Here is a 13,024-nt window from a genome sequence, read left to right on the forward strand (position 1 = left end):
TTAAAAAAGCATTAAAAAACATTTGAAAAAAACTTTTAAAAAAACGTATACTCCTAGATGATATCTATATATGCCCACCTGTATATCTATCTCTATAAGCTCAAATGTCCATATTCACATGTGCATGTGTATATATATATATATATATACACATATATACACCCAAGTATGTATATTTTCTTAATTGAACCCTTGCATATACATACATGCCAATTCACCCATATCATCATATCATGTCACGTGTTACTAAATAGAGCATTGTCAGAGTCTACTAGACACTATAAAATCACATATATTGAATGACCCTTTCTTACCAATAAACTCCTATCGGTCAACTTGCAAACTGTAGCACAAGAGGTGAGTAAACCGATCGGGGTAAAACTCCTGATGTAAGAGAGCAAAAAAATGGGGTGTTCATAATCAATCATCTAATAGTGGCCCAATCATAAACAATAGACTTTTCAGACAATAAAAATAACGCCCCCTGTCTCAAAAAAACTCCCTTAACTCATAAACAGTATATTAACTGAGGTATATCATAATAAGGCCATATTCAACATCTCTTATACCGAAAAAACAAATAGACAAATGAAGGAGAGTTATTACCAGAGCTCTAAAGACTTTTAAAATACAAGTGCTTGTATGCAGCACCAGATTTAATACTATTCTCTATATTAAACCTCGATTGGGGCTGCTTTGCCTCACCTCAAGGCCATTTGATATCCGTAAGTGCAGGAGAGCATGCGTAAAAAATTATATAACTAACTCTCGTAGATTCGTCTTTTAAAATCAAAGGGTCTTTATAGCACAGTTTTAATACAACCCACAACATAAAAAGAGGGGGAAGGATGGTGGGTTTAAAACTTTCTAAACCAGCCTAATCCCCAAGCGATAAAATTACTAAAAAAGACAATGCCTACCCGTTGTACTACCTTTGGCGGTTGTCAGGTTTGAAGGCGTTTTTCTGAACAGAGACGAGTTGTCCATACAACGGGAGTTTTACCCCGATAGGTTTACTCACCTCTTGTGCTACAGTTTGCAAGTTGACCGGGTAGGCATTGTCTTTTTTAGTAATTTTATCGCTTGGGGATTAGGCTGGTTTAGAAAGTTTTAAACCCACCATCCTTCCCCCTCTTTTTATGTTGTGGGTTGTATTAAAACTGTGCTATAAAGACCCTTTGATTTTAAAAGACGAATCTACGAGAGTTAGTTATATAATTTTTTACGCATGCTCTCCTGCACTTACGGATATCAAATGGCCTTGAGGTGAGGCAAAGCAGCCCCAATCGAGGTTTAATATAGAGAATAGTATTAAATCTGGTGCTGCATACAAGCACTTGTATTTTAAAAGTCTTTAGAGCTCTGGTAATAACTCTCCTTCATTTGTCTATTTGTTTTTTCGGTATAAGAGATGTTGAATATGGCCTTATTATGATATACCTCAGTTAATATACTGTTTATGAGTTAAGGGAGTTTTTTTGAGACAGGGGGCGTTATTTTTATTGTCTGAAAAGTCTATTGTTTATGATTGGGCCACTATTAGATGATTGATTATGAACACCCCATTTTTTTGCTCTCCTACATCAGGAGTTTTACCCTGATCGGTTTACTCACCTCTTGTGCTACAGTTTGCAAGTTGACCGATAGGAGTTTATTGGTAAGAAAGGGTCTTTCATTATATGTGATTTTATAGTGTCTAGTAGACTCTGACAATGCTCTATTTAGTAACACGTGACATGATATGATGATATGGGTGAATTGGCATGTATGTATATGCAAGGGTTCAATTAAGAAAATATACATACTTGGGTGTATATATGTGTATATATATATATATACATGCACATGTGGATATGGACATTTGAGCTTATAGAGATAGATATACAGGTGGGCATATAGATATCATCTAGGAGTATACGTTTTTTTAAAAGTTTTTTTCAAATGTTTTTTAATGCTTTTTTAAATGTTCTTTTAAAACGTTTTCTTTTATATATATACATATATTTGTGCGTGGTGTGTATTTAGTATAGTAAATATAAGTGTATATGTTTTGAAGGTATGACAATGGTGTGTAATTATGGTTTATTGATATTGTTGAACCAATGTATGGTTTTTATTTTGATTTATTTTTATGTATTTTTATGTCAGACCCCTGATGCAGGCGTTTGTACGCCGAAACACGGTCCGTGTCGGGTATTTGTGATATTAAAGGACTCCATTTTTTCTCAATCCTGAAGGCCCAGTTTCTGCTTCTTTTGTGCTGGCTGGTTTAGTTTAACAGCCATGAAACAACTAACCTGATTACCTTGCTCAAAAATACTTGGCCTGGTTCTTCTTAGATCAAACTCTTAATTACCACATGCTGCGGCCCATAGTTTCACCCTCAAAATATCTAGTCTTTTGTGGATCTTCCAACTAGGCCCTAGTGAATACAAAGCCTGAGTATCTTGCGGCAAACTAAGAAATAAAGCTTACCTACTTTTTTTTTTACATCTAGACACACCCATTAGGAGCCTACCCTTTATAATGGTAGCCCCTAGAATTTTAGGGAAAATTGTCTATATACCATTATTTAGGAAATATTCCTGTATATCTCTTCCAGTTTTACTGGTCACCTCTTCATCATTTTGGGCTCTGGTTGAATCAATGTGACAAGGCAGAGGCCAAAGCCTGAAGGATATATAGAGAGGCATAACTGACAGAAGAAAGCAAGTGTTAATGCCCTTGTATAAGTCATTGGATTACTGTGTTCAGTTTTGAAGGCCATATATCTCATTAAGGATATAAGACGACTTGAAGCAGTTCAGAGGAAGGTGACAAAAATAGTATGGGGTTTGTACCAAAAGACACGAGAAGCAGCTTGAAGACCTGAATATATATATGTATGTACAGTGGTGGAAATAAGTATTTGATCCCTTGCTGATTTTGTAAGTTTGCCCACTGACAAAGACATGAGCAGCCCATAATTGAAGGGTAGGTTATTGGTAACAGTGAGAGATAGCACATCACAAATTAAATCCGGAAAATCACATTGTGGAAAGTATATGAATTTATTTGCATTCTGCAGAGGGAAATAAGTATTTGATCCCCCACCAACCAGTAAGAGATCTGGCCCCTACAGACCAGGTAGATGCTCCAAATCAACTCGTTACCTGCATGACAGACAGCTGTCGGCAATGGTCACCTGTATGAAAGACACCTGTCCACAGACTCAGTGAATCAGTCAGACTCTAACCTCTACAAAATGGCCAAGACCAAGGAGCTGTCTAAGGATGTCAGGGACAAGATCATACACCTGCACAAGGCTGGAATGGGCTACAAAACCATCAGTAAGACGCTGGGCGAGAAGGAGACAACTGTTGGTGCCATAGTAAGAAAATGGAAGAAGTACAAAATGACTGTCAATCGACAAAGATCTGGGGCTCCACGCAAAATCTCACCTCGTGGGGTATCCTTGATCATGAGGAAGGTTAGAAATCAGCCTACAACTACAAGGGGGGAACTTGTCAATGATCTTAAGGCAGCTGGGACCACTGTCACCACGAAAACCATTGGTAACACATTACGACATAACGGATTGCAATCCTGCAGTGCCCGCAAGGTCCCCCTGCTCCGGAAGGCACATGTGACGGCCCGTCTGAAGTTTGCCAGTGAACAACTGGATGATGCCGAGAGTGATTGGGAGAAGGTGCTGTGGTCAGATGAGACAAAAATTGAGCTCTTTGGCATGAACTCAACTCGCCGTGTTTGGAGGAAGAGAAATGCTGCCTATGACCCAAAGAACACCATCCCCACTGTCAAGCATGAAGGTGGAAATGTTATGTTTTGGGGGTGTTTCTCTGCTAAGGGCACAGGACTACTTCACCGCATCAATGGGAGAATGGATGGGGCCATGTACCGTACAATTCTGAGTGACAACCTCCTTCCCTCCGCCAGGGCCTTAAAAATGGGTCGTGGCTGGGTCTTCCAGCATGACAATGACCCAAAACATACAGCCAAGGCAACAAAGGAGTGGCTCAGGAAGAAGCACATTAGGGTCATGGAGTGGCCTAGCCAGTCACCAGACCTTAATCCCATTGAAAACTTATGGAGGAAGCTGAAGCTGCGAGTTGCCAAGCGACAGCCCAGAACTCTTAATGATTTAGAGATGATCTGCAAAGAGGAGTGGACCAAAATTCCTCCTGACATGTGTGCAAACCTCATCATCAACTACAGAAGACGTCTGACCGCTGTGCTTGCCAACAAGGGTTTTGCCACCAAGTATTAGGTCTTGTTTGCCAGAGGGATTAAATACTTATTTCCCTCTGCAGAATGCAAATAAATTCATATACTTTCCACAATGTGATTTTCCGGATTTAATTTGTGATGTGCTATCTCTCACTGTTACCAATAACCTACCCTTCAATTATGGGCTGCTCATGTCTTTGTCAGTGGGCAAACTTACAAAATCAGCAAGGGATCAAATACTTATTTCCACCACTGTATATATATATATATATATATATATATATATATACACCCTAGAAGAAGGGCAGGACATGGGAGATATAGTACAGATGTTTTTAATACTTGAAAGGTATTAATATACAAACAAATCTTTTCTCAATAGAACTAAAGGACATGAATTGAGGTTGTAGGGCAGTAGACTTTGGAGTAACATCAAAAAGTGCTTTGGCCACACCGTGGAGAGGTTGGAGAATGCCTGGAATAGTCTCCCAATGGAGGTGGTGGGGGACAAAACCAGTGACAGAATTCAAAACCAAATGGGATAAACTCAGAAGATTCCTACAAAAAAAAGTAGTTGGAATCAAAGTAAACTAATAAGACCTTTAAACAGGGCATAGTGAGGTGCAGGTACCACTCTTTCCACCTTTTGAGCAGGCTGGATGCATCATACAGGTCTTTGCTATCACGCCTGTCTTTTACAGTGTTACAGGGGCATGATTAGACCAAGAAATACATTCAATCTTGGCTTTCCTGACTCTGGCAATCATAAATCTACTTATTAAGAAAAAAAAAAAGTAATTCCATGAAAAGCATAAGGCTGGCAGAGAAATGTATAGTTTTGTGAGTGTGGTTGTAAAAGACTACTAGGCTCCACCCCCCAACAATTGTTACACCCATTGCAGTTTGACAAGGCAGACCTCCTGGGTCAAATCATGAGACAGCTCCCTTTGAGTGGGTAGAGTCCTCAGCGTTCTCTTGTATCCTGCATCACTCTTTTGCCACTCTGTCATTTTGCCTTGCTCTTACCCTTCAGGTGGGGGTGGGGTGATGGAGCTAATAGTTCAATATCAGCAAAGCCTGCTTCTCTTAGCACTTCTATCACCTCCTCCCTGGAGTGTAACTTTGATGTTTTTCTCTAAATAGTGAGCCATCTACTTTTTCCTGATATTGGTATTGGTTTATGTTTTGCCACGTTAGCTCTCGGTGGCCCTAAGGACCTGTTCTGACTTGATCTGAACATCAGCACAAGGTTTGCTCCCAGCTTCTAACATGGCTCCAGAGATTCTTGTAACCAGTTCATGGCAATTTTCATTATCTCAGGTATGCCTTGAAATCTCAAGTTACTCCTACAGGATCTATTTTCCACATCTTCAACTCTACGATTTGGCACTCCTTCAGTTGGTCAGCAGGAATTAACCACCAGTTTAGACAAGTCTGCTGGGAAAACTGGACTGAGAATCAGCAATGAAAACACTAAGATCATATCATACAAGATCGTACATCTAGTAGCGCTATAGAAATAAGTAGTAGTAGTAAGCCCAGGTGGTCTGGGTGAGGAGACAGGACCGGCAATGACGTTGCCATGGTAGCAGGAAGGACCACCGGACCTTCTTGCTACTTTCAGTTGTGGCAATGTCACTGCTGTTCCAGTCTCCTGGCCTAGACCACCCGGACCCAAGCCTGTTGCCTTGGTATTTTTATTTAAAAACATATTCTAACCTACAGGGTTACATTAAGTAAACATGGTTTAAGCATTGTAAACATTTTCCGTATTATCTGACGCTACTGTACTTCCATTTAGATTAAAACTTTATCTTAATAAAAAGTTATTGTTTAATATACTGCACACAAATTAACCCAGAAATTGATTCCATTAATGTCTTAGACTAATTTAATATTCTTGTTTGTGTATTAATTACTCTTTAGTTAACCTTTACTACTTCCAGTGTTAGAAACATGTCATATTATGAAGTACGCTGGTGCCAATACAATCACTGGACTAAATGGTGCTCAGGGACCTGCTTGTCCACCCCTTGTGAAGCTCTGGTTGGCATCTATATCACACATTCTATGGTTTAGCTTGAAATGAGAGGAACAATTTCGTCCTCACTAATAGGATCCTTTACAATCACATTAATGATATCAATGTGTAGTTAAAAGGAAAATGTAAAAAACATTTACATTGTTTAAAACATCCTAATTTTTTATTCTATCCTTCATTAGATCGAGATGTATATACTATAACTAGTTTAAAAATTTGTCAAAATAGCAACCAACTAGAGCTGTTCCACCATTGAAATTTATCTAGTAATGAAGTGCTCCAGTTTCTCTCCTGTACTAGAGCAATCTTTTCCTCAGAAAAAACATTGCTTGCAACTCGCAGGAAGACAGAAGCTGGTTTTATACAGTTTACTGGGCAGCATTTTAGAAAACACTTCCTGCTGGTGTTTCCAATTGGTCATGAGTGAGCATACATAGCACACTTAACTGTGTTCCTGTCAGTGATACCTTTCTTCAAAATAGATGTCAGATGACAAGGAACACACAAGCCATCTTGAACACTATATAGCAAAATCAAATAATATATTAGCATGCAACATTGACATTTAATAGGAAGAAAACAAAAACAAGGGGCTAAAACAGATGGCAAGTATGAATAAACAAATTTGTCATTTCAATGTGATAAGTAAGAAGTGAATGAATTATAATGCTATCCAGCCCCTTGCCCTCCCTTCCTCCAGAACTGGTCACAGCTGCTCAAGGTCCTTAAACATTGCAAAAGAATTTTTAAATAGAATGTATGTTTTTCAAATATACAACAGAAGTAAAAAGAAAAAGAAAAGAAGCCCAAAACAACTTTCTGTGGCTAAAACGTCCACATTTATTTTTCTTCTATGTGCATAGAAAATGGCAGTGAGACATCCTATGAAAGAGGCAGGGAATGAGGAAAGTGTAGACATTCTACATTTTGTGCTTCAAAGTTACTCTACTCATTTAAAAATAAAAATGAGATTTTTATTAGAACATCTCTTATGATGGCAACTTTTCAAATGGTTTTGCAATTGACACGCATTACAAAGATGGCACTTTCAAATCAATATGGCATTCTGATATTTACACCAATGCAAGGAATTTACAAGACATGGTGGCATACAATCCTGACATTTAGTAATAACAAACATGAGCATTCATTTTAGTGTTATCTGTACAAGCTATCAGAACAAGACTTGATTCACTTAAAAAAAAAAATCATTTCATTTGATTTCACCTACCCAGTTTCCCAAATTAATCTTCCTCATTCTCAGACCTTCTACCACTTACCCCACACCTTCACCAGACTACAGGAACTACAGGTAATAAGATTTAACTTCTAACCAGGGCCAAAAAAAAGCACCCAAAACAAAAACCCTCTCCCTTTAAATATTTATCTCCCTTTCCTCATGATTCCTTCCAGAAAAATAAAAAAACTCCTCCATGTTCCTTCTTTTAATTTCACATTCACATTTCACCTTCAAACAGCAGAGAAAAAGAAGTCCATTCAATCTTTTCAAGCATCATCAAAAAGACCAAGTTCTTGTTTCTTGTCTTCTCCCTCCTATACCCAAGAGTCAGGTGACCCTGGGTACTGGTCTGCTCTACAAGGCCGCCTTGCTGAATAAAAGTTTACATAGTTTGTGGTCGATTTCAGTCCGTATTGTGTGGAGTAATCTGAAGGTGCCGAAAAATGAGCTCTCTCATCAAAATAGGGGTCTTCATAGCTGTGTGGCGACTGCAGACACAATCTGTATGCATTGTAGTTTTTTCTATTTGAATCATCTTGACTGTAGTGCTGATTGTGATAGCAAAACAGAAATAAAATAAAATTAAAGTCAGTTTTAAACCCTCATAGTCCCTTTCAGATTAGAATTTGTCTGCCATACACTGGCACAGTATGCTACTATAATTTTCTAGCTTTCTGAACACTGCAGAGGTTTTGTTCAAGTTAGCATGAGAATGAATTTCAGAACGTGCACAAAGCACAGATTAGATCCTGTGTTTGAGGGAGAAGTGTAATGCAATTTCTTTAAATATATTTTTATCAACTCATATGACTATAAAATTCCTTCAGTTATGAGAGCGATAATAAACTTCATCAAGTCACAGATCTTGTAAAAGCAGGAAATTATGGCATGTTAAGGGCTCCACTCTGTCTGAGTGCAAGAAAGGCAGGAAACTGAACTGTGATGCCCCAGTTATAGCAGGCAATCAGCTTTAAGGACAGGAAGAGACCATAAGCTCTACTGATACGGGATGATCCCGTTCATGTATTTACACAATGCTGCCTATTTATTTATTAGAATTTATTTACCGCCTTTTTTAATGTTTAGTAGAGCAAAAGAAATTAGTAGTTTTATTTCATTTCTTCCCACATTACATATCCATTGTTAAGCAATGGTTAATTATTATTGTAGCAGTATTGAGGAAACCTAATTAAGGAAGAAGGCGTGGTGCAGCTCTTACAGCTCTACCAAATCCGATCTCCCACTCTTCCCTATCTTAGGCAAATGACTTCAATTAGTAATTTTCAAGCCTTTTATCTGGGTAAACTGAGCTGTCTGAAAAATGCCCTCATTAAATGCACCTAAAATTACATCCACAATTGACATATTGTGCATACTTTAGACTGAAGGCAAATAGCGTAGGGTTGTGGCTGTGTGCACAAAAGAACAGGAACAAAATACAAAGGCAATTTTAAGTGTGCTTTATGTAGATTTTCAAGGAAAGGTTCCCTTGTGCTTTCTCTTTGAAAACTGAGGTAAGGTACAGGCATTAAAACTTCCTTTGCAGGACCAGTATTAGACACACTGGGGCCCAAGGAGTAGGCCCTCCCAGTGCCAGATACATTGAAGTTTTGCTTTAGTGACATCACTCTGCTTTGCTAAGGGGGCTCTTTGTAGTGCTGAGGCCCTAGGCACTGCTATGCTTCACCCCACCTAAAACCAGTCCTGTACTAAAATACGTTGCAATATGGACTGTTTGAAAATTATCTCTTTATGCCTTTCTTTACCTCAGAATAGTTAATACCGTTTTGCCTCTTTTCTCTGACTTGAAAGTTACTACATAGATTAGTCATCAAAACTGGAAGCTCTGCTTTCCAGCCCAGAAATAAGCGGTTTGCAGAAATATCATCAGGAAATAAGCATTTTTTGAATGAATTACAGTACATAAAGGGTGCAATTTTATGAACTGTTTTTCATGTGTAACAAGGAATTACCCCGCAAATTATGTGTATACCAGTTCAGGAGGTGTTAAAGTGGTGGGTCATAATTATGTGTGCACTCTATGCGGTAACATTTACATCTGCTCCTGAGTAGTGAAATGTCCATGGCTTCAATCGAGACACAATTTCTGCTGGTTATGCATTTAGGATAATTGTATAGCAAGGAGCCATAAAATGCACCTATTTTAAATGCAACATGGGTGCATATGTGCCTTTATAAAACAGGCTCTCCGAACTATCCCTAATGGTGCACAAATATCCTTGCAGAAATTTACACCTGCTTCAAGGAAGGAATGTGTGTGTGTATATATGCTATGTACACACAAGTTTTTATACAGTATCTGGGTACATCCCAATTCTGCCCAAACTACATCTACAGGAATATCTATGCACAGATCATGTAAAAGCAGCTACTATCTTTTGGCATGCCTACTTTTTACGTGTACACCCTTTGCAATTTTACACTAGCCATTTTCGGCATGTAAAACATGCTTTAGACGCAGACTACACTTTAAAAGATTACCTCCACAAAGTCCAATTTGTATTAGCACTTTGTTTATGCCACATAACCTTCTTGGAATTAATACACAATCTATGAAAATACAGTTAAGGAATTACTATATGTCTTCAAACAAAAAAATTCCCAGAAAAATAAGTACAGAGAGTGAAATGGGATCTTGTTCTCTACAGAATAAACTTTCTTTCTTTTTTTTTTTTTTTTTAATTAGGCCTTTTCTCCGAGGACAAGCAGGCTGCTTGTTCTCACTGATGGGTTGACGTCCTCGGCAGCCCCCTCCATCGGAAAGTTTACTAGCAAAGGCCTTTGCTAGTCCTCGCGCGCCCATGCGCACCGCGCATGCGCGGCCGTCTTCCCGCCCGAAACCGGCTCGAGCCGGCCAGTCTTCTTTCGTCCGCGCTCGGTACGGTCGTGTTACGCCGTTCGTGCCCCAGAGAGTCGACCTCGCGCGTCCTTTTCGACGTGTTTTTTTCCTTGTTTTTCTTTAAAAAAGTTCGGGAAGCGCTCCGGAAGACCCTTTCGGGTTTTCTGCCCTTCCCGTAATTTTCTCAACTTTGCCCCGTAAGTTTTCTTTCGTTGTCGGGGTAGGCCTAGTTTGGCCTCGGTCGAGATTTTCTCCCTTTAAATTTTGGTGCTTCAATTTTCGCCATTTCGGCCTTTGATTTCACCGGCGTGATTTTTCCGCCCATGACATCGAAGCCTTCCAGCGGCTTCAAGAAGTGCACCCAGTGCGCCCGGGTAATCTCGCTCACTGATAGGCACTCTGCGTGTCTTCAGTGTCTAGGGGCCCAGCACCGCCCTCAGAACTGTAGTCTGTGTTCCCTGTTACAAAGGCGGACTCAGGTAGCGAGATTAGCCCAGTGGAACGTTTTGTTCTCGGGCTCTTCGTCGACGTCGACATCGGCACCGGAGGCATCGAGTGCATCGACGTCGTCAGCGTCCGGACCATCTTCCTTGGCTGCCGCTCCATCGACTGCATCGAGGCATCGGACCTCTGCATCAGCGCTGAGGCATCGGGCGACTGCATCGACGTCGGTGGTACCGAGACTTCGTCTGCTGATGTCGTCGGACGGAGGTGCATCGTCAGGAGTGCAGGTGAGGGCTGTCCATTCCCTGCTGGTGGCGGTGAGCCTTCGGGTGGGTCTCCTCCTACCCTGAGGGCTCCTGCGGTACAGCCCCCCCGGGATCGACCCTCTTCGGTCTCGGCCCCGAGGAAGCGACGGATGGATTCTACGTCCTCCTCGTCGGTGCCGGGGAGCTCCGGTGACATGCTTCGGAAGAAGTCGAAGAAGCATCGACACCGGTCTCCTCCCCATGTCGGCACCGAGAGCTCTGGGTCGCCGAGGGATTCGGCACCCAGCAGGCATCGGCACCGAGAGGACCGCTCACCCTCTGTTCAGGAGGTGTCGATGCGCTCCACTCTGGACAGCCCGGAACAGCCTCCTCGCCCGGAACAGGTTCTGACGTCGACGCCTGCATCGACCTCTCAGCCTTTTTCTGCAGCCACTCTGAACGAGAGCCTCCGGGCCGTTCTCCCAGAGATTCTGGGAGAGCTGTTGCGCCCTACCCCTCCGGTACCGGCGGTGCTTGCGCCTCCGGTACCGTCGAGCGTGGCGCCGGCTGGTCCATCGCCCAGGTTGAGGTCCCCGACGTCGGTACCGCGTGCGGTGCCGACCGCGGCCACCTCCCAGGAAGGCTCCCCGACTACGTCGGCGGAGGGAGCTTCGCCGATGCGGGCGAGGGAGTCTACCTCTCGACGCCCCCATCGTGGACGTGGCTCCACGGAGTCGAGCCGGGCGAGGTTGCAGACACAGGTCCGTGAACTTGTGTCTGACACCGAGGGTGAGGCCTCGTGGGAGGACGAAGAAGACCCCAGATATTTCTCGGACGAGGAGTCTGAGGGTCTTCCTTCTGATCCCACTCCCTCTCCTGAAAGGCAGCTTTCTCCTCCTGAGAGTCTGTCTTTCGCTTCCTTTGTCCGGGAGATGTCTACGGCCATCCCCTTCCCGGTGGTTGTGGAGGACGAGCCCAGGGCTGAAATGTTTGAGCTCCTGGACTATCCTTCTCCACCTAAGGAAGCGTCCACTGTTCCCTTGCACCATGTCCTGAAAAAGACATTGCTTGCAAACTGGACCAAGCCATTAAGTAATCCCCACATTCCCAAGAAGATCGAGTCCCAGTACCGGATCCATGGGGACCCAGAGCTGATGCGCACTCAGTTGCCTCATGACTCTGGAGTTGTGGATTTGGCCCTAAAGAAAGCTAAGAGTTCTAGGGAGCATGCTTCGGCGCCCCCGGGCAAAGACCCTAGAACCTTAGACTCCTTTGGGAGGAAGGCCTACCATTCTTCTATGCTCGTGGCCAAGATCCAGTCTTACCAGCTCTACACGAGCATACACATGCTGAACAATGAGCGGCAGTTGGCGGGCTTGGTTGATGCTCTTCCCCCTGAGCAAGCCAAGCCTTTTCAGGAGGTGGTCAGGCAGCTGAAGGCGTGCAGAAAATTCCTGGCCAGAGGAGTTTATGACACTTTTGATGTTGCGTCCAGGGCCGCTGCTCAAGGTGTGGTGATGCGCAGGCTCTCATGGCTGCGTGCCGCCGACCTGGAGAATAGAATCCAGCAGCGGATTGCGGACTCGCCTTGCCGTGCGGACAACATTTTTGGGGAAAAAGTCGAGCAGGTGGTAGAGTCTCTCCACCAGCGGGACACCGCATTCGACAAGTTCTCCCGCCGGCAGCCTTCAGCATCTACCTCTACAGGTAGAAGATTTTTCGGGGGAAGGAAGACTGGTCCCTATGCTTCTGGTAAGCGTAGGTACAATCCTCCTTCCCGACAGCCTGCGGCCCAGGCTAAGCCCCAGCGCGCTCGCTCTCGTCAGCAGCGTGCGCCTCAGCAAGGCCCCGCGGCTCCCCAGCAAAAGCAAGGGGCGAGCTTTTGACTGGCTCCAGCAGAGCATAGCCGACATCCCAGTGTCAGTGCCGGGCGACCTGCCGGTCGGAGGGAGGTTGATAGCTTTTCA

The 13,024-nt window shown here is 42.8% G+C and overlaps 1 protein-coding gene across 1 annotated transcript in view; it reads right to left on the reverse strand.

The window, feature by feature from the left end:
* Positions 1 to 7,698: 7,698 nt before the first annotated feature.
* PKP4 (plakophilin 4) overlaps positions 7,699 to 13,024 on the reverse strand; it is a gene marked incomplete in the record, with an annotated part of 553,440 nt that continues 548,114 nt past the window's right edge. The window contains 1 exon segment of the mRNA XM_030210570.1: positions 7,699 to 8,056. Within this exon segment, the coding sequence (XP_030066430.1) occupies positions 7,823 to 8,056 (234 nt within the window).

The sequence above is a fragment of the Microcaecilia unicolor genome, chromosome 7, assembly GCF_901765095.1.
Source record: "Microcaecilia unicolor chromosome 7, aMicUni1.1, whole genome shotgun sequence".
Lineage (NCBI taxonomy): Eukaryota > Metazoa > Chordata > Amphibia > Gymnophiona > Siphonopidae > Microcaecilia > Microcaecilia unicolor.